This window comes from Diceros bicornis, chromosome 5 (genome assembly GCF_020826845.1).
Source record: "Diceros bicornis minor isolate mBicDic1 chromosome 5, mDicBic1.mat.cur, whole genome shotgun sequence".
Classification (NCBI taxonomy): Eukaryota; Metazoa; Chordata; class Mammalia; order Perissodactyla; family Rhinocerotidae; genus Diceros; species Diceros bicornis.
In genome coordinates this window covers 648,101-669,228 of record NC_080744.1, presented here as the reverse complement: position 1 = coordinate 669,228, position 21,128 = coordinate 648,101, and the positions used below count along the sequence as shown (strand labels likewise).

General features: G+C 41.9%; 1 protein-coding gene across 5 annotated transcripts in view; it reads left to right on the top strand.

Annotated features, from left to right (window-relative positions):
• The window catches only part of FRMD6 (FERM domain containing 6), a 74,908-nt gene that overhangs the window by 40,905 nt on the left and 12,875 nt on the right, over positions 1-21,128 (top strand). For 3 of the 5 annotated variants that reach the window (XM_058540564.1, XM_058540565.1, XM_058540567.1), the window contains exons 3-10: positions 2,744-2,834; positions 6,080-6,183; positions 7,170-7,246; positions 9,684-9,870; positions 13,200-13,355; positions 16,359-16,424; positions 17,333-17,401; positions 20,318-20,492. In XM_058540564.1, the coding sequence (XP_058396547.1) occupies positions 2,744-2,834; positions 6,080-6,183; positions 7,170-7,246; positions 9,684-9,870; positions 13,200-13,355; positions 16,359-16,424; positions 17,333-17,401; positions 20,318-20,492 (925 nt within the window). The remainder of the gene's footprint in view (positions 1-2,743; positions 2,835-6,079; positions 6,184-7,169; positions 7,247-9,683; positions 9,871-13,199; positions 13,356-16,358; positions 16,425-17,332; positions 17,402-20,317; positions 20,493-21,128) is intronic. The other 2 variants (XM_058540568.1, XM_058540569.1) reach the window with 2 other exon arrangements.

The following is a 21,128-nucleotide window of genomic DNA, read 5'->3' as shown; positions in this document are numbered from 1 at the left end:
TCAAATGCTGTTTTTATTAAAAAGTTCCATATAGAGTATATTTTTAGATAATGCCTTAATTCTTATTCTTAATATCTCATATTCTATAGCACTTTTTAAAGATCCCATTGCTCCTAAAGATTAAAGAACTTGAAATATTTCACAGTCAGCTAAAATGTAGCCTTAAAAACTCATAATTTGCAAATATAAAAAACTCAAGCTTGTTTTCGCAGCAGGTAAGACTTCAGGGCCACAGCCTTACTTGATTACAGTTTTAAACAAGGATACTGTGCTTACTTGATAGTTGTTAAAGAGCTTTATCAGTAGGCTCCAAATACTTGATTTAAACTAGTAGAACAATAATAATTATATGGGATGTATGGAGGAAATGTACAGCATTATTTGACCAACAGTTACCCAAAGTTACAACATAGTTTATTTTATATACCATTTGTGGTTTGGAATTTTTCTGTTAACTTTTTATCACATTTTATCCTGAGTGCTTTATATGTGACATTTTTAAATACTACAGTCAAAACTAAGGCTTAAAGGTATCCTAGACTGTAGGACATTTTAAGTCTCAAATTTGTAGTGTTATAGTTCAATTTTATATAACATTTGATACTTTTTTCTTTATCAATCTGTTTATTTAAGCTTATTTGTAAAGTGGAATTATGGTAATATGAAACTCAAAATTCAAAGTCTTTTTAATGCATAAAGATGATGATTTTCTACTGACAGATGTATTCTCCCAGCGGTGTTGATGGGTTTGCATTGATACGTTTTCCCTAAATTCTTGAATGGCACATTTATAGAATGATCTGCTCAGGGGGTCAGTAGTCATGGAACAGAACGAAAATTAGGAGCCCACGGGGGACACAGACTCCTGGCTTTTATTCATCAAACATTTACTGAGTGCCTACTGTATGTCCTGGATATAAAATAAGACATTGTCGGGGCCAGCCTGGCGGCGCAAGTGGTTAAGTGCGCTGGCTCGGCTGCGGCAGCCCGGGGTTCGCAGGTTGGGATCCCGGGCGCGCACGGACGCATCGCTTGTTAAGCCATGCTGTGGCGGCGTCCCATATAAAGTAGAGGAAGATGGGCACGGATGTTAGCTCAGGGCCAACCTTCCTCAAGGAAAAAAGGGGAGGATTGGCATCAGATGTTAGCTCAGGGCTGGTCCTGCTCACACACACACACACAAAAAGACACTGTCCCTGCTTCGTGGTGCTTCTGAGCAGTGGAATTGTGCTGCTGTGGCCTCACGTCAATGCCTTTTGCACTTTCCAGTGGATACAGTGCTTCAGATTAGTTGCCATTTAATAATGAATGTGAAAAAGAGCAGTAAACCTGTTGTTCTTATTCCAGTCTCATTATCACCATTCTGAATTATTTTGCTTTCAGTTATCAAGGGATCTCAGCATGTTTTTATTTTTCAAATCTTAGTTACATATTAAGGTATGATAGGGCCGGCCCCACGGCTTAGCGGTTAAGTGTGCGCGCTCCGCTACTGGCGGCCCAGGTTCAGATCCCGGGCGCGCACCAACACACCGCTTGTCCGGCCATGCTGAGGCGGCATCCCACATACAGCAACTAGAAGAACGTGCGACTGTGACATACAACTATCTACTGGGGCTTTGGGGAGAAAAAAGGGAAAAAAAAGGAGGAGGATTGGCATAGATGTTAGCTCAGGGCTGATCTTCCTCACACACAAAAAAAAGGTATGATAAAAAGTCATTAATTCAGAGTTAACTAATTTAGAATTTATAATAATTAAAATTGTAGTTGGCATCATTATCATTGAAGAAAGAATTTGCAAGTTAATAGTACAAATGAGGGGAAATGCCACACATAATATATACAGCTAACATTATACACTGTCGTGTTGCACTTGTTTTAATGTACACATATAAAAATATAATACACAAATGAGCAAAGTTGTGTGTTGCTGCCTTTGCCACTACTAGCTACATGACTTTAAGCTTTCTGGGTTTTCTTTTCCACTTCTATAAAATGAAGAAATTGACCTGTATGGTCTCTTGAAGTCAGTCCCAACTAATGAGCTTTAGTGATTCTAAATTCAACAAAGCAGACTCAGCAGAATTACTGTTTCCCAAAACACTTCCTTAAACATTTCAGAAGGCATAAAAACTGTATTCTTTGAAGACTCTTTTATCATTCCACATGTAATTTTTCAGGATAACTTATCCCCAGTGTTCCAAATTAATATGGTTTTATTATGTTTGAATTATACTAGGATTCAGAAAAGGAACCTGGTTTAGTACTTAAAAGATATGAGACAATAAAAGTGATTAAGATAAATAAAAGCTAGGTGTTCTCTCATTGAGCAGTATATGAGTATTTTGCTTAAATATCAAGAGGAAAACTTTCCTTATAAGGATACTTGCCAAATTAATACTCTTGGTAACCTGGGTAGGCTATTCGTACTGTAGGTTCCTTCTGCAATATTCATTTATCATGCGTCATGGTTTTAGAGTGTGGCCTTGTCCATGTATTACAAGATTTATGAGTTTTATACAAGATTGCATTGGGACTGTATTACCATGTTGTAAACATTTGTATCGTGATAATCGTTACAGAAACACAGCCACAGGTTAAAGTGATTTCCATGACCCAGCAGTTGTTTTGCTGTTGTAAGCTGGTCCTTTCAAGGAGGGTGTTTATCTGCATTAGATTGCCTAGTTGTGGTTCATTGTGTAGGCTTGGATTGTTATCTCAAGTTGTGAGCGTTTTTTCCCTGCAGGTTAAAATTCTGTGTCACCAGTTGCTGGTCCAGGTGTGTGACCTGCTCAGGCTAAAGGACTGTCACCTCTTTGGACTCAGTGTTATACAAAGTAAGTCTTAGTCCCACCTCTGATGGATTTAGCTAACTATCCCTGAGGAAATGACGTTTTATAGCCGTAACTTAAATTGGGCATATTGTTATACAATTGTGATTGTCAAAATACTCATAAATCAATCATCATTTTTAGTCTAGTATTCATTTTTTAAACTTAACTGTTGTGTATTTCTTATAAGATTTAGAATTTCAGGTCATGTATTTATTATAGTTTGAACTTAAAAATAGCTTCCTCTAAAGATGGGGACGGTTGTTAGCCCAGGGCCCATCTTCCTCAGCAAAAAGAGGAGGATTGGCATTGGGTATTAGTTCAGGGATGATCATCCTCACAAAAAAAAGAAAGCTTCCTCTGTAGGAGTCTGGATTTTATGTGTTTGCTCTTTTATGTGTTAATGAACCAAGCTTGATTTTTGTTTTCTTGCACTCAGGGAGCAGCTGGAGCTGCTAGGAAATTATCTTGGGTGTTTTTGTAATTTAATTTGTTTTAAAATTTTAAACATTAAATGACATTTAGACGTAATAACACTGCCTTTCCTCCATTCAAATCCTCTTGCTATTGGCCATATAGTATAACAAAGGGACCTGTCAATTTACTCTCATTTTCTGTTTTTCCCTCCGTGCCCTTTCTCCTTGCAGTCAGGACATGTGACTTGGAGGTGTGGATGCATTTCTTTTGCGTCTCTGTGTGGAGAAGGTTTTCAAAATAAGGGCTTCATGTAGGTGCTCCCACGACACCTGAGTTGGAGCTGAGGGCCCAGGTTTACCTGCAGCTGTTCCTTATGAGCTTTCTTCTTTCAAATCATGGTTTTCAGTTTCTCTAATTTAGTCTTCCAGATGCCAAAAACCTTTTCTGTCTTTGCTCAGTTTTTCAAGGAGACTTTTTGTGAAGTGTTTTTATATTTTCTACTTAGATATAGATTATTTTCTACTACTGGAATTGGTTTAAATTTAAGGCTTATGGTATCTTGAGAATCTGGTTAGTACCATAAAATGCTTAGATCTACTAGGTTGGAAAGCATATCATGATCACCTAATAAACAAGACCCTTCTCCAAAATGTGAGCTGTTTCCAGTTGTCTTTCTAGCACAGGCCAGTGAGCGTAGAGTGGTAACACATCAGGAACCCACGAATCAATGACTCGCTCTTCAGTTCTTCCTGTGGTTGTTTTTTTTTTGGTGAGGAAAATCAGCCCTGAGTTAACATTCATGCCAATCCTCCTCTGTTTGCTCAGGAAGACTGGCCCTGAGCTAACATCCGTGCCCATCTTCCTTCACTTTATATGGGACGCCACCACAGCATGGCTTGACAAGCCGTGCATCAGTGCACGCCCGGCTTGACAGTGCACACCCAGGATCCGAACCCGGACCACCAGCAGCGGAGCGCGCGCACTTAACCGCTACACCATGCAGCCACCCCCTTCCTGTGGTTGTTAAAGCAATAAAACAAATGCTCAGCTCCATCCTTGTCTTAGTACAAACCTCAGTCATTCTTTCAAGGAAGGGAGAAATAAGATGTCCTATGGATTCTAAATAACTTCACTTTTATTCTATACTCAGAGTTAATTCTTTATACACGCCTACGGCCAGACTGTTGATGTTTGTTGTTCAACAAGTCAGCCTAATAAAACCAGTTCACAGCTTCCTTAGGTTTCAGAATAAGCGTTTTTGAGATGTCCTTTGTGAAAGCGAGATTGCGGTGTGGTGAAGGAGCGTTGGGACAGGGATCAGATGACCTGGTTCCAGTTCCAGCTCCGCCGCCAGCTGGCTGTGTGGCCTTACGCGTGTGGTTGACTTCTCTCAGTTTCAGTTTTCCCACATGTCACATGGAAATGACTGCTCCACCTGCTTTGCAGGATTGACGTGTGCTTGAGAATTCTTAAAGTATAGAGCTCTGTCAGACTGCCAGATGGTAGAGACATTGTGATCATTTAAAAATATATGTGTGTTATTATGGTGAACAGTCTCAGTTCTGTTCGTTTTGTTGCTTCTTCAGACAGGAACTCAAGCCAAACACAAATCAGATTGAACAGGAAGGCTGTCTGATCTTGTCCATTTCATGTTTAATCGGTAGCATGAGAGATGGGAGATAGTTTTAGTTGATCTAAGTGGATTTAAGTAGCATCCTCTTTTCTGTCTCTGGGACCTCTTCCTTATCCCTTTCTTCTAATTGGTTGACTTAATATGCCATTTACAGGTGAAGAGTAGCTTCTCCCTTCCTGTTCTCTATGGTGCTGTCTCATTGGAACCCTCGCATTCAGTAAGGAGTGACAGTGTGGTCACGTGTGTCATCCTTAGTAGTCAGAGAGACACACTTCCTTCTAGAGTGAATACCCTTCATGCAGAGCTTTCCAGGAGCATGCCCTCTTGGTGATGCTTAGAGAAAAAGGAAGACGCTTTTCAAAAAAAGATTTAAAACTTTGTACAAGATAGGAATGCTGAAGGCTTTTCTTGTGAAATATCTCTGTCCTCTAAAAGATTCTCTTTGGGAAATTTGAAAATGTTTTTATTTTTTACTAGCTTGTTTTCACATGTTTAGATCATTTTTACTGGGCTTTTAGCAGTCTTATTTTCATCTTAAGAGCATCATTCCCTTGAAGAAATATTTTGGCATTCATTCTTGTTTTGCATAAGATTCTCCTCTTCTTCCCACAAGATCAGTCTCGAAGGCAGTACAAGTCATGGAGTGTCATTTTGTCATGCTGTGTTTTATGTGCGAACACAGAGAAGGAATCGTCTTACAGACTGTTTTTCAGAAAGCATGGGTCCCACTCCTCTGGAAGTGGGCTGTTATCATGAATGTTTTCTAACTGCTTACATAGCAGGTCGGATGGTGTTTCTGCCCTATTTCATTATTTGTACCTATGAGAAGAGTCCTCTGAGCTAAACAAAAGCATGTTTTTCTAAGACCAAGTAATGCTCACAGTGTTGGAAGTTAGACTGTGAGTTATAATGACCCTAGAAACTAAGTGAAAGCAGGAGTTGGAGACTAATATTTTTTCTAATTATTACATATTTTTAATAGCATGTGTTCTGTATTACAAAAGCAAAATAATTCATAAAGAACCTGATGTCTAGCCCACAGAACCTTTTATCTTTCAGTATCTTGTTGAGCTTTCCTGGTAGTATGTGAATGCAGAGTACATTCACAAATCTTGGGGCTTTTTTAAAAAACCCGTTCCTTCGTATATTCTTTTAAAAAATCTATCCTCTGTCATCTTGTCTCCTTTTTTTAAATGTGCAGATAATGAACATGTGTATATGGAATTGTCACAAAAGCTTTATAAGTATTGTCCAAAAGAATGGAAGAAAGAAGCCAGCAAGGTACGCCAATACGAAGTCACTTGGGTGAGATTACATTTGTGAGCAAAATTTTGATTTTTTAAAGGGTTTATTTCAGCTATTATGCATTAGAAAAATATCTTAATACTTTATACAGTGGAGAATGGGCAAGGAAAATGAATTATAAGTTCTAAAATGTCACATTAATGAAGTATTAATAGCTTATAGCATATAGCATATAACAATAGATTTCAGATATCTGCTAAAATAATGTTGGATGATAACTTTTTAGTAATCTTAGGATAATGCTTTGAAGTGAAAAGTGTGGAAAAAGTATTTGTTCCTCTTCTGTGCGTATGTTAGTTGCCAAAACTTACATTCTAGAAGTTATTAGTAATTTTTAAATCTACTTTTACTATACTTACGTATGATACTTTGTTACTTTGTTGTACTGGTCCTTTATTTAGTAAACATCAGTTCCATTTACACGGGGTAGCATTCACGGGGAATTTACCTAGTGTTTCCAGCATCACCCTAGTAAGCCAGGAGTAAATCCTCAGTGTCTAATCCTAGATCCTCCAATTTGTATTTAAGAATTCTTGGAATAAACTGGAAGATACTTCAAAGCCAACTACAAAGTAAGGGACATGAATGTCTAAATAAACAAACAGCATATTAGAATTTGGTGTGTGGAATGTCAGAGGAACAAGAGAACGTTTGTAATGAGGAGCAGATGGTCACCACAGGGGAACAGGGGACAGAGCAAGAGCGGAGCTGGGGCAGCGAGAAGTGTCCACTGGCGTTTATTGTTATCTCCCCGTGTGTCATCATTGGCATCACAGGGCATGATATCAGATACAGGGATGATGCTTTAGAACTTCCTGGTTTTGCCTGAACCTGGTATCCAGATGGTTCAACTGTCTACCCACGGCAAGCCCCCATTCATTAGAAGTAGGAAAAACCTCTCAGTGTTTAAAAAGTGGTATTTTGTTGCTTTTGAAATTTTGAAATAACTAAACATAGCTTAATTTTTATGTGTTTCTTTGTGTTAGGGCATTGACCACTTTGGGCCCCCCATGATCATCCACTTCCGCGTGCAGTACTACGTGGAAAATGGCCGGCTGATCAGGTACGAGGACGGGAGAGTCTGCCCTGTCTCCTCACAGCGCTCGTCTTCTGGTGCTCCAGATAAAGTGCTTATTTCTTCCACCTACTAGAATGTAAATTCCCTAAGAGCAGGGATTTTTTTTTTTTTTTTTTTTTTTTTTTTTTTTGTGAGATCAGCCCTGTGCTAATAACATCAGCCAATCTTCCTCTTTTTGTGCTGAGGAGGACTGGCCCTGGGCTAACATCCATGCCCATCTTCCTCTACTTTATATGGGACGCCACCACAGCATGGCTTGCCAAGCAGTGCATCGGTGCACACCCGGGATCCGAACCGGCGAACCCCGGGCTGCTGCTGCAGCAGAGCGTGCGCACTTAACCACTTGCGCCACCGGGCTGGCCCCAAGAGCAGGGATTTTTTTAAAAAAATCTATTTGCACACTCGTGTATCCTCAGTCCCTAAAACTGAGGTACAGGGGCACTCAATAAATATTTGTTGAATGAATGAATGAATGAATGATAATGTTGGAATGTCGATGAAAATATTAACAGTATTGCTGGCTCACATTTTCTATTCTCCATGTTTTCAATAACAAATCAGTCACCAAAAAGATACTTCTTCCACGTGGGAGCTAGCACTTTTGTGAAGAGTGGAGAAATGGGTTACAGGAGCGTGCTGCTTTCTGGTTGTGGACGGGGCAGGGGCAAGAACTCTCGTCTGTCAAACGCCTGGGTCTTGCTATCGCCTGGTTTCCTTGTCAGCTTTGTGGTCTTGCTTCTGTTCTTGGCAGTAGCTATAGAGCTAAGATTACGCCCAGTGGAGCTGTCCTGTGAGAACCTTAGACGCAGTTTGGCCAGGGCAAGAAATTGATTCTTTTCTTGGAGGTGGGTGCAGGAATAATGCTATGCCCATGATACAGACTCAGAAGTCGTCATTTCAGAAGCTCAGTTCATCATTTGTACAGGAGGGTTCAGTGCTGGAAGACTTCCAGAGGGGACTTTGTTGGCTGATAGAAAGCAGTAGAAATGTGAACTCTGTTTTAGTTATTTATTTTTAAATTTTGAGAAACCCCAAGAGACATATATCCGGCTAGTGAGTTATATGTGAGATTCACTCTTAATATTTATATCATTGCCGTATGCAAATTGAAAGGTAAAAAATATAGTCCGTAAAGAATTTTTTAAAAGGCTGAGAAACTTTTAAAATTATTCTCAGTTTATATAAAATTTTTACTCAATTGACCTACTAAGTATGGAATGCACTGGAAAGAAGGAAAATATATTATTTAGCCACTAATTAACCCCCTGGGGGTAATGAATGTTTAATTCATCCTGTAATTCTGCCCTTTTCCCCAGGGATGAACTAGTTCAAACACTGTGTGGTCAGCATTATAAACAAAGCGCTCTGAAAAGTACTCTCTCCCAAGGGGAAAAATTACACAAATGCTGTATTTTAGCTCTTCATACTTAGACATGACCTGAGTAAAATAAACTCGTATGTTTTTATCACCATCAGCTAACGAGCTATGAATCCCAGGTCAACATTCAACCGAAAATAATAGGGAGCAGATAAGCTCGTTGAACACACACACACACACACACACACACACACACACACACACACACACACGTTTTTTCCTGCATTTTTACTTTGATCACAAAGGCCTCCTATTTGCCTGTGACACTTTTTGGAGGTGGACCATGTTTTTCTCAGTCAGCACTTCTTACCCAGCGTATTTAATGGGGACTATATTTATTTCTGACCTCAGCAGATTGCAATGAGCACACTACTGGTATTTCCATTTGTGAGGTGTATCATGATAGTCATGTGTCTATAAAAACACATCCGTAAATTAATGAAAAAAGAAGATTTAAGGAAAGCTTTCAGTTCATTCATTCTGAGAGGGAAAAAAACCCCACTATAGTTAAGGAGGTTTTTTTCTAGAGGGGCATATAAACAAACATTTTTGGAAGGGCCTTAAGAGTACTTGTAATGTGCTCAGCTGAAAAATGAAACAAAAAGAACAGCAAAACATAAAAACTAGGATTGTCCCCTCAGATTTGTCCTTATTTACGTCAATGTGCGCAGCAGCATTGTAGCAAAATTATTTTAATAGAGACAACAAATGCCGAGGCTTCTCTTCTGATACTTGTTCAATGCAATATTTATGTATTGGAGTGAACCATGCCGACCTTTTTCCATTCTCGGAATGAACCAGATGTTATAGGCCTTAGGAAATGTTATTTTTGCAGTCTGGGGAGCCTGACGTGGAGTTCCCTGGAGTTCCGGCTCCCTGGGACCTGCCCCTTTTCAATGAGTGGGGAGTGGGGCAAGAGGGAGGGAGGAGGGAGCAGAACGGAAGAGCCCTTGTCACCAGATGGATAGCAGGGTTTGGGTTCTGTTTACATGCCATTGGATTGTTCCGTCAGAATGTGAGTTCTGTTTTCTTTTATTTTCCCAGTGACAGAGCAGCAAGATACTACTATTACTGGCACCTGAGAAAACAAGTTCTTCATTCTCAGTGTGTGCTCCGGGAGGAGGCCTACTTCCTGCTGGCAGCCTTTGCCCTGCAGGCTGATCTTGGGAACTTCAAAAGGAATAAACACTATGGAAAATACTTTGAGCCAGAGGCTTACTTCCCATCTTGGGTAGGCACTATTTTCAGATTCTAAAGTGTTTTGTTTAGCACATTTTTGGTTCATTGTGCTGCTACTCGTGTTGCTTCAAGAAATGAGAACCCAGATGTTTTATGGCCGGTAAAATCCTTCATGATAACACTTGAGACCATGGTACACACAATCTCTTGATGTTCTTGATCTGCTTGTAGTTAACGGGGAAGAGGATTGTTCTCTTCAAAGTGTGGTGGGACTTGGAATTTGTCAGCCTTCTTTTGGCATGTACGTGGCCTCGACCTGCTTATCTACTCTTAATTCCAGCAGCATTTTTCCCCTTTGAAAGGAGAAGAACATTACTCTCGAAAAGGTGAGATCATTCACAGCTTTTCCTGTGCTGAGAGAACAAACAAGTAAACTCCCTGCTCTGACTGCCTTCACTCCGGGAGAGGAAGCAGCCTGACTAAAGCAAGAGCACTAGGTTGTTCCAGCACAGACTGTCCCAGCCATGCTTTCTCCAGCCCGCCCTGTCCATGTCGGTCTCCCTCCTTCCTCCAGGTCTCTGCTCTGACTTCTCTTTAGCTTCTACTCAAACTCACTCTTTACAGTCAGAACATACAAAACATGTTTGGTTCGCACCTCTCCACTCTCAGGAAAGAAAGGAGGAGGGGAGAGAGGAGCTGCCACTCTCGCCTTCCCTTCTCAGTAAAGCTTCTTGAAAAAGTAACATCTGTTTGATTTTTTAGCCTCTTCACTTCCCACACAGACTCCTCAGCCCACTTCCATCTGCCTTCTTTCCCCACCAGTCCACTCGTGGTGCTATCCCTGAGGTCACCAGCAACCTTTAAATTGCCAAGTCCAGTGGATACTTTTCACTTCTTTTCCTGGATTTCTCGGCTGCATCTGACATCGAACCACTCACGTCCTGGGAGATCTCATTCAAATGAGTGCTTTTAACAACCACCTCTGTGCTGGCAACTCCCACGTCTGTTGCTCTGCCCCGTGTCCATGAGATAGCTGTTTACCAGAGGTACCTCGAGCTCAGAATGTCCCAAATCAAACTTCTTCCCACCTCGGTTCTTTGTATCCCTGCCTCTGTGATCCGATCTCAGTGAGTGGTGCTGCCGTCCACCGTCACCCAGAAACTTGAGTGCCCCACAGAACTCCCCTTGTCACCCTTTTTCTCCCTGCTCCCTCCAGCCAGAACAGCTTCTGACATAAACTCTTGATTTTGATGATGCATCACCCAGCGGAAGAGGCACGATTCTCTTATGTTCTTCTTGTTAACCTCCTAAATGTTTGTTGCGTCCCAGTCGTGGCTCCCTCCGTCTCCAGTCCCAGCTCTTGTCAGCACTCACTGCTGCTGTGGAGGCTTGTCCCTGCTGCAGCCTCTGCCCCACAGCACGCAGACCACTTGATTCTGCTTCTGATCTGAACCTTCGGGGACTCCCCTGGCACCTGCAGAGGGAGGCCCAGGCTCCCAGCATGACTGGGGAAGTTGGATGATGTGGTCCCTGCCAGCTCTCCACTTCCTTCCTGGCTGTCCTGCACCTTGACTTTTGTGCACCAGAGCGTCCAGCACTTTCTGTGTCGCCTCAGTCTTATGCTGTTCACACTTCTGGCCTTCCTTGCTGCAGCTCCTGTAGCCGGTGAAGCCCCTGTCTCTGTCCACCTGGCTAACTCCCGTTCATCCTCCAGGACTCAGCTCAGCCGTGTTCCCTCTGGGCGGATTGTCCAGCTGCCCAGTGCCCCTCCACTGGGCTCAATAAGACCCTGGACATCAGTATTTTACATCTTAATTTCAAGGGGTCTATTTATCTTTTGCCCCCAGTAAACCAAAGGACAGGCATAGACTTAACCTTTTCTGTTTTTTTTTTTTTTTTTTTTTTTTTTTGTGAGGAGGACCAGCACTGAGCTAACATCCATGCCAATCCTCCTCTTTTTGCTGAGGAAGACTGGCCCTGGGCTAACATCCGTGCCCATCTTCCATCTTCCTCCACTTTATATGGAACACCGCCACAGCATGGCCTGACAAGCAGTGCGTCAGTGCATGCCTGGGACCCGAACCAGTGAACCCTGGGCCACTGCAGCCGAGCGCGCGCACTCAACTGCTTGTGCCACTGGGCCGGCCCCCCTTTCTGTTTCTTGAGCACTTCGCATTGAGGTGCTCAATACAAGTGTTTGTTGACTGACAGTGCTTCCATTGTTGAAGAGAAAGCACAAAAGGTGTCTACCTTGTACGTGTCACTGTCTGTTGGACCAAAATTAGCTTTGTTGACATTCCCTAGTTGTCATCAGAGACTCCCTGAATCTCGGTCATTTAAATCAGAGCTTCCCGGTCCGTGTGTCCTGGCATCCCAAGTGCCGAATACCAGTTTCCTCAACCCTTGGGGTCTCCAAATCCATGTACTTCAGTGCCCTTACAAATACCATTTTCTCTGTGTTCTTTCACCTGAAAAAGGTTGACAAATACGGATTTAGATGGTCTCCGTATAAAAGTGGTCTAGAAAGAAAGATCTGTAACTTGAGTTCTCAGCAAAACTTCATAATTGGTCAGTAATTTATTATGTTTAATTTAATAGGAAGAAACAAAATGTCAATATTTACAAAAACATTTTAGAACTAAAAATTCTCTAACTTTTAAAACTGATGCTTTTAAACACTACTTTTTGCTCCCTTAGCGTAATTCTGTATTTTGTAGTCCTTGTGACATCAGTGGAGACTGTAAGTAGTGGACACCTCGCCTAGCCTGCAGCTGCTGGAAGCTGTGTGCCATTGACTTCTGAAAGTGCAGGCTGCTGCCCGTGAGAATCTGAGCCACGGTGCAGTGTGGGGAACGTCTGGGTGACATTTCCTCAGAAATGGTCAGAGTGCTCCTGTCGCCTCTTACGCAAAACCAAACATGTTTCAGAGGATTCTTCCCAGCGCCCCGCCTTCTTTGCAGTAACTTTTAGGAACTCCCACTCTGTGGCTGTAATTTTAGAGGAGTGAAGTAGTTTGTAGAACCTGAAGATGTGCTGACAGATGTATTCATGGTACCAATAAGTTTGCAAGTATAAACATGATGTGTAACAAATTTTGCAAGTTTGCATGGTTTTTTTCTTGGTGAGTTTAAAGCCAAGAGAACATTTTTTCCCATTTCTTGTGATTTTTCTTCTTAGATACGCAGTACTACAGCTAAATTGACTTTGTAGCTTCTAGCATGAGCTGATTCAGCCTAACAACAGATGGTGAAAACAGAATAGAAACTGGACTTTCCTAGGGAAATTAGCCAGTTTACATGACCCTTGAACCATTTTGGGGGTGAAAGTGGTCCTTACACCCCTCCAGCAAGTGTCTCATTGCACACCCGTTTATGCCGACAGGTTCTTGCCAAGAGAGGGAAAGACTACATCCTGAAGCACATCCCAAACATGCACAAAGATCAGTTTGCGCTGACGGCTTCCGAGGCTCATCTTAAATACATCAAAGAGGCCGTCCGACTGGACGACGTGGCCGTTCATTACTACAGACTGTATAAGGTACAAAACTGTAGGGAGTCTGCAGCTGCGGAGAAAAGAATGCCTCCTCAATCAGAAGCAGCTTTTATTTACAGTTGTCGTTTCGCTTTTTAGCGGGCTTTTTTAGGAGTTTCACGTGAACTGCTGTTTGTTGTCGTGGGTCAGTCTTGGGGTCAGCGATGCTTTTCCTGGGGCCAGAGCCAGGGGAAGTCTTTTTTAATGGTGCTAATATTAGATAACAAGTGGCTGCAAGTTGTGAATCTGCCTTTTCAGTGATTACAAAATACTTATTTTTCTCGTTCCGAAATCTGCATTTCTGCCTTGGGCAGTAACGTTTGATCAGTAATTTTTAATATTCCTCAAAGTGAAGCCATGCCTGCATTGTATCCATTAATCACAAGAATGTCACACAACAGCCAGTGTTTGTTGAGTGCTGTGTTGACAGGGCACACTTTATATTTATCCTTTTTTTAAAATTCTCACAAGTCTGTAAGATAGGAACTGTAATCTTCATTTTACAGAAGAGGAAACCGAGCAAAGACTACAAAACTAGTAAGTGGCAGAGCCGGAATTCAACCCAGGTCTTCCTGTGCTTAAACCAGGAACCTCACGCTCCCCTCGCTCTCTGAACTTTGTGACCCTCTTTTGTGTCCTGTGTCCCTCTAGCCTCATTTTCCCATCCTGGGTCAGAGGTCACACTCCCAAATAATAGCTGGGGCCAGGCTAATCTCTCACACTATTTGTCATCTTCTCTTCCCCTCCACCTCTCCATGCCTCTCCCTGTTTCACAAGTGTCACTTCTTTGGCAAGAACTCTTGCCAGATAGGATGGAGTCAACCTCTTACTCTGTGACCTTAGGCAAGTTACTTAACCTCTCTGTGCTTTAGTTTCCCTGTGGTTAAATGGGGATGGTGACCTGCCTACCTCTGAGAATTGTTGAAGACTAAAGGAACAAATGGATGAGAAAGCCATGCCACCTTAGCCTGATGTTCAGCTACTATTACCATTATCATTGTCTCTGTGCTTGGTGTCTCTGCCCCACCGTTGTGGTGAGGTTGGTACAACTAGACCATTGGACTCTGGACTGGAGGTGGGATGTATTGCTGAGTGATCTTCCTGGCTGGCTCAGAAAACTCAATAAGGGACCAGAGGATGGTGTTTTTTCCTCTCTTCCATCCCCAAGAGAGGCATTGTTAAAGCCCTGTCATCCTTGAAAAGCATGATTGAGTTCCACAAGATCTCTTTGGCTCAATTCCTAAAGGACTGAATTATTTTTTTCCCCTTAAGAGATTTCATATGTGACACTTCAGTTTATATGAGAAAATGCAAATAAATGACATTTTTGACAATCTGTATTTTAAAATGTATTAGAAGTATGAATGATAGATTGGAAAAAGTGTGGCTTTGGAATCATATATGAATTAGAAACCCTCTCTTACCACTTGCTATTACTGGGATCCTAGGCAGAATAATCCTGGGCCGTCTATTACGTGGGAATGATTGAACATTTCACAATGTTAGGAAGATTCTGTGAGATAATGAATCTATAATAAACAGGTGGAGGGCCTGGCACATTAGTGAGTGCTACATAAATAGTAATTGCTCCTTATTGGCTAGGGAAGTTTAGTATTTTAAAGAATCCTCTCAAGAATTCTTTGGTGAAGTAGATTTCCCCAATTTATCTTTTGTATAAAAATCAATCTTTCAAATTTGCTTAAAGTAATCTACATCTCTATGGCACAGAAAATGATTCTCTTGTCTGCCTAAAACAAGATAATTAATAATGTAGCTGAATGAAGTGGGGAAGTAGATATTACCTCATGGGCAGAGTTTGGAGAAATCTAGTGGGAGCCATTAAAACTGCTTCATTTAAGACCTGCTTATAAAATGGAAGTAAGGTGAACAGAGGATAGGAAATATTCTGGAAAAAACCCTCTGCACCGCTTTCCCAGTAACAGACACCTCATACATGCACGACCAGCATTTTTATGAGCACAGTCTCATTTCAGGAAGCAATCAGAACAGCTCTGAAAGAGAAATTACTGTCTTGATGTAAAAGTATGTTAGTTGGCTAGAACGGCCCAAATAGTGAAAGTAGGCTCTCTCCCCTATTTACTCTGCAGGTGAGGGTGCATTTTCTAAAAATGTTTCTTCCCGTGTTCATCAGAAAACCTAGTACTAAACGTAATAAAGATCTGTACATATTCATTTATTGTTTTTGTTGAGAAATCTCATAATGAAAATATTTGTGACTTAGTAATCTTATTTATCTTCTGTTTTGAACTTCATAGCTTATATCCACTTATTACAGATGAGCATTTAAAAGATGTAGCCAAATTTCAGAGTAATTCTTAATTGTAGAACTTTTTCCTTTATACTCATAGTTTATTTTTTATTATTTATTGTTTAGCTAGTAGAATGTGTATCAATGGCAAGTGATAATTGAACTGCTTAAAAATAAATATTTTCTTTCCAAACTAACTGAATATAGAGCTTTTACAGCTTTATTATCTGTCCTCATGAGACAGCCATAAATATTTAGGCTCACCTCTAATTTTGGCTTCAGAGCTGGGGGATTTACCTAGTTTGAAACATATAAAGTCTGTTGCATCTCAGAATATAACTATGACATTAGATTCAAGATTCTAGCATTTGAGAAAAGGTTAAGCATAAGATGGAAGGTAAAAAAGTAATGCAAAAGCAGCAAAAATAGTTGTTTACTGGAGTTCTCAATAACATAAGTATTTAGAATATTGTCAGATATGAAAATGTATGTAATATAGTAAAAACACCAATGCTTTGAAATCTCAGAGATTTAAAAAGTAGAATTTACCATTATTGATTTAATATGCACTCATGGTGTTCTTAAACTTTGTAAAAAACTAGAGATGCAGAAAGATAAGATGAGCAAAGTTATTTTAAGTCAAAAACTTGCCAATCCTGAAATTTCTCTTTCTGTTTCTTTTCTTTGGTGCTGAACTGTCAACTGTAGAATAAAAATATATTCTAATTTTATTCCTACAGGATAAAAGGGAAATGGAAGCCTCTCTGACCCTTGGATTGACCATGCGTGGAATCCAGATTTTTCAGGTTAGTAAATGAGAAGTAAGTGTCAGACGATGTCCACTGTGTGTGACATTGACACTGTGCCTGCCTGTGTTGTCCTGCGATAGGTTCACTGGTCCGTTTCCGGCCATTGACTGGTGGTCACTTCCTGGTTGTCGAGCACAGTTGTGGGTGATGTGGGATAGATGAAGGGGTGCGGTCTGACCCTTGGCAGTAATAAGTCTTCTAGAACAGAAAGCGGTGAGCCAAAGATGGGCCCAGGGTCATCACTAATAGACTGCTAATATCCAGACATTTTTCTTTGTGTGTCGTTGATTTTAAATATTTTCTTTCATCGTCTGGTGTGTTTATAATTGTGGGAAGAAAACTGAGATTTTAATACAGTGCCTGACCAGGTGTTTTAATTTCTGTTACACTTTGCTGATGCAGCTTGTCCCATGAAGAAGTAGTAACTGTCACCTTTTGCGGGTGGGATGGTGTTACCCTACAGCGTCAGCAGGGGAGAGAGAATGCCTCTTTCTGTGAGACTTAGGGGAAAATAAGGACGTCTTATCTCAGATACAGGCAGAATGTCCGCTTGTGCAAGTCAGCGTGCCTTATCTCATCTCTGGATACAGGCAGAATGTCCGCTTATGAAAGCGTGCCTTATCTCATCTCTGCAACGCCTGAGTCTGTTGGACTCGATTTAAATTTAGGGACAGGCCAGAAGGGAATAGGTTGCTGGGAAAAGACCACTTAGTGCAGCCCCTCAGGAACCAGAGCTGCAGAATTGTGCCACTCATCTTTAGTTACTGTCTGCCCGTCTCCAGGGAGAGTTAGGGACCTCTCTTAGATTTTAATTACTGTATTTCAGTTTTCTGGGAGAGATGTAAGACCATTTTATAGTGTCTGTCCATTACCTCAGTAACTGTGCATTATAACTCTTTCCACAGAATGTAGATGAAGAGAAACAATTACTTTACGATTTCCCCTGGACAAATGTTGGAAAGTTGGTGTTTGTGGTGAGTTTAAAATAAATTACTCAGTTGTTTGTTTTTGTGGACTGTTGTTTGTTTGTTTTTTAAACAATATTGTCCCAGGCACAAAAGATATTTTTTAAAAATTGAAGATAATTAGTAGCTCTCTTATATTCTTATGCCTATGCTGTACTCCTTGGCACTCAGTAGTGAACCTAAAATCAAAGACTCTTACAGCATAAGAAATTACTAAGTTTGGTTTGTGTGTCTGCTTCCCACCTCATGACCCTCGTTATTCTAGTTGTAGAAGAAATGTGGTGGGAAAAGCACAGATGAGTTCATCAAATACAGTTGTTTTAAAAAGCATGCAGCTGAGGGGTGGGAAAGCAGAAAGCCGTAATCAGAGGGTAGTTGGCTCTTAGTGTGGGGTCGGCCAGTTCCTTTGGAAGTTGCTTCTTCTGAGCGAAGAATAAAGAGTAATATAAAAAGATGTTTCTATTCATATCTGACTCTGAAACTCGTCATTATAAAGAAAGGTCTACAGTGCTTAACAGGAAAAATACTTTTATTTTTAGAATACTGAGAATGGTACACTTCCTTTTGTCAGAGCAAATTTTTTATTTTTCCCAGCTGTTTCTCTACTTTGCCCGCTTTATCCGTTTTTTGGTAGGGTTCAAAGAATTACAGTTAATAATGTGAATATCTAGTGGTCATTAAAACCCTGAATTTTGCTTTGTTCAGAAATTATTGGAAAAATACACAAAGAAAGGAGGAAGATGAGGCTCTGTCCCCATGGGCTTCTCTCCCGTCAGGAAGGTGTCTATGTGGACAAAGGGCGGTATTGCCAAGCAACACTTGGGCACTGCCTCCCACTGCCTCGTGAGTCAGAGACCTGTTTCTGACTCTACAGGACTTGAAGTGCTTGGGCACGGTTCAGTCTGATCTCACTTTACTCTTGCGTTCCGTGGGGCCTGGCCTGCTGCCTCCTCGCTGGCTCTCTCCTTCAGGCTTTTTGTGAAAGGATCTGAGCTGTTTGAAAATGAGCAAATTGTTACACCACTTGCCCCTTTCATGTCCCGGATTAAGTAGTAATCAAATACATTTATGAAAGGGAACTTTCTAAGGGTCCTAGACTCAGTGGTCCCTGACTCCAGTTATGCATCAGGCTTATCTGAGGAGCTTGTTTAAAATACAAATTTCTGGGCCTCCTCCTCCCTCAGGAGATTTTTGATTAAGTAGGTGTGGAGGACAGGAATCTATGTTGACAGACTTCCCAGGTGACCCTTCTTGCAGCCAGCCCAGCCCTGCCTGGTTGTGTGACCTTGGGCAAGTCCCTTAACTTCTCTGTGCTGCAGTGTCTCTACTCCAAATCAAGGATGATTGACCCTGATTTTAATGTTCAATTGTGGTGACCATTAAATGAGTTAATATGTGCTGATTGCTCACTAAGTGTCAGTTGTTACCGTTCTAGCATTGAGTTCCTTTAAAATGGAAAAATCCTGCCCGGCAGAGTCACATGACCCCTGTTGCTCTGCACTGACTTGAGTGTGTAGTTAGAATATGCCTCCCTCTGCTTTATCTTCCCCTTTGCTGACAATCATTGTGTCTGGAATATTCCCTTTTGTAGTCCTGCTGCCTTATTCATTATTAGGAAAGTTAAAGGAGTTCATAATACCCCATAACTGAGGAACTTTGCTGAACTCACCCTCAACTTAGAACTTGACGTTAATGAGCCCAGACTTAATGCCTGAGAGTCCTTACATCTCTCCTCATAGGGAGAGACTTATACTCCTCGTATTTCTTCCTTCTCCTTCCTGTCTCATCCCTCCACTGTCCCTCCAGCTCCCAGCTCCCTCTTTTGTCCAGCCAGAGAAGTTTTCCATCTTCTTAAATCCTAGATATCCTGTATTGTTCACTATCACAACTCCTTATTTGCTTCCTTCCCAGAATTTATCATAAACTATAATTATTTTATGTGTTTATTTACCATCTCTCCCACCAGAATGTGGCTCTGTGAAGATAGGGTCCTTGTCTGTTCTATTCACTGCCATTCTCTCAGTGCCTAGCGCAGTGGTTGGTACATTGTAAGTGTTCCACAAATGTTTGAGTGCCTTCCTCTTCTGGAATCTGTCGTCTTGTTGCTCAGTGGGAGTGGTGGGAGGGTGCTTTCACGATGGGTCCTTCTCTTCTCCTTGATGTGAATGGCCTACCCAGCCAGATAAACCAAAGATAGAACCAAAAGACTCTGGCTAGACGCTTCCCTGAATGTTTGGTAATCCTCTGTTCTGTGACATTTTTGAAAAGGAGAACAGTAATTTATTCCTCAGAGAATTTTGATTGGAGCTTTATGCATGTTTTTTTTTTTAAATTTTTTGTTTATTGCAGTAACTGGTTTATGACATTGTAAAAATTTCAGGTGTACATCATTGTACTTCTATTTCTGCATAGATTACATCATCATGTTCACCACCAAAATACTAATTACAACCCATCACCACACACATGTACCGAATTATCCCTTTCACCCTCCTCCCTCCCCCCTTCCCCTCTGGTAACCACCAATCCAATCTCTGTCCCTATGTGTTTGTTTATTGTTGTTATTATCTACTACTTAATGAAGGAAATCATACGGTATTTGACCTTCTCCCTCTGACTTATTTCACTTTGCATTATACCCTCAGTGTCCATCCATGTTGTCACAAATGGCTGGATTTCATCGTTTCTTATGGCTGAGTAGTATTCCATTGTGTATATATACCACAGCTTCTTTATCCATTCGTCCCTTGATGGGTACTTAGGTTGCTTCCAAGTCTTGGCTATTGTGAATAACGCTGCAATGAACACAGGGGTGTATGCATGTATTTCTGAATCCGTAGTTTTCCTTACTAAATGGATAATGGAGAGAACCTTGGCAAATCAGAGATTTTCTTCCTGAATCTGATTCACACTTTCCCTCCACAGGGTAAGAAATTTGAGATTTTGCCAGATGGCTTGCCCTCCGCCAGGAAGCTCATCTACTACACAGGCTGCCCCATGCGCTCCAGACACCTCCTGCAACTCCTGAGCAACAGCCACCGCCTCTACATGAATCTGCAGCCTGTCCTGCGCCACATCCGGAAGCTGGAGGAAAGCGAAGGTATGGCGGGGTCTTGGGCACCTTTGCCATCTTTGGCCCCTGGCTCTGCAGTTGCCACGACCCGGCACTAGTCTCCTGAAGAGTGGGATCTGAGGCTGGGCCTGTCCAGATTCAGAGCAGCACTCCTGTTTCCTTCTCAGCTCCATCCCAGAAGGCAAGGGCCAGCCGCGAGCCCACCTGCCCTGTCACTGTCTGCCACACCCGAGGTTACTCTTGTCCTTTAACGCCCCTCCCCACGCTTGGCTTGAACATCCTTGGCAAAAAGCCACCACATGAAGGTGCAGGCCCAGGCTTGTCTCCTCTGAGCCCTGTACATGCGCGGGTCCACCTTGGTGCTGCTGTCCGCTGGATGCCGATTCCTTCCAGCCGTTACTCCGTAGGTTAGAGTGGCAGTGAAGGCGGGTCACAGAAGTGCCACAGCCTCTCTCATTGACTGCTGAGGGGCCCCCAAGTCTGGCTCAGCAAGAATGACAGAGGAGAGGGAATATTCATGTCAAGATTTTGTCAGCCAGTTCTGTGGGAGCTTTGCTGAGACACAGAACAGAGCAGGACGTTTGGGGCTGCAGAGTCCTGGGCCCTGAAAAGGGGGGCAAGTCACTGTGAGGAAGGAGGAGGGCAGGGGGAGGGGCTCCCACG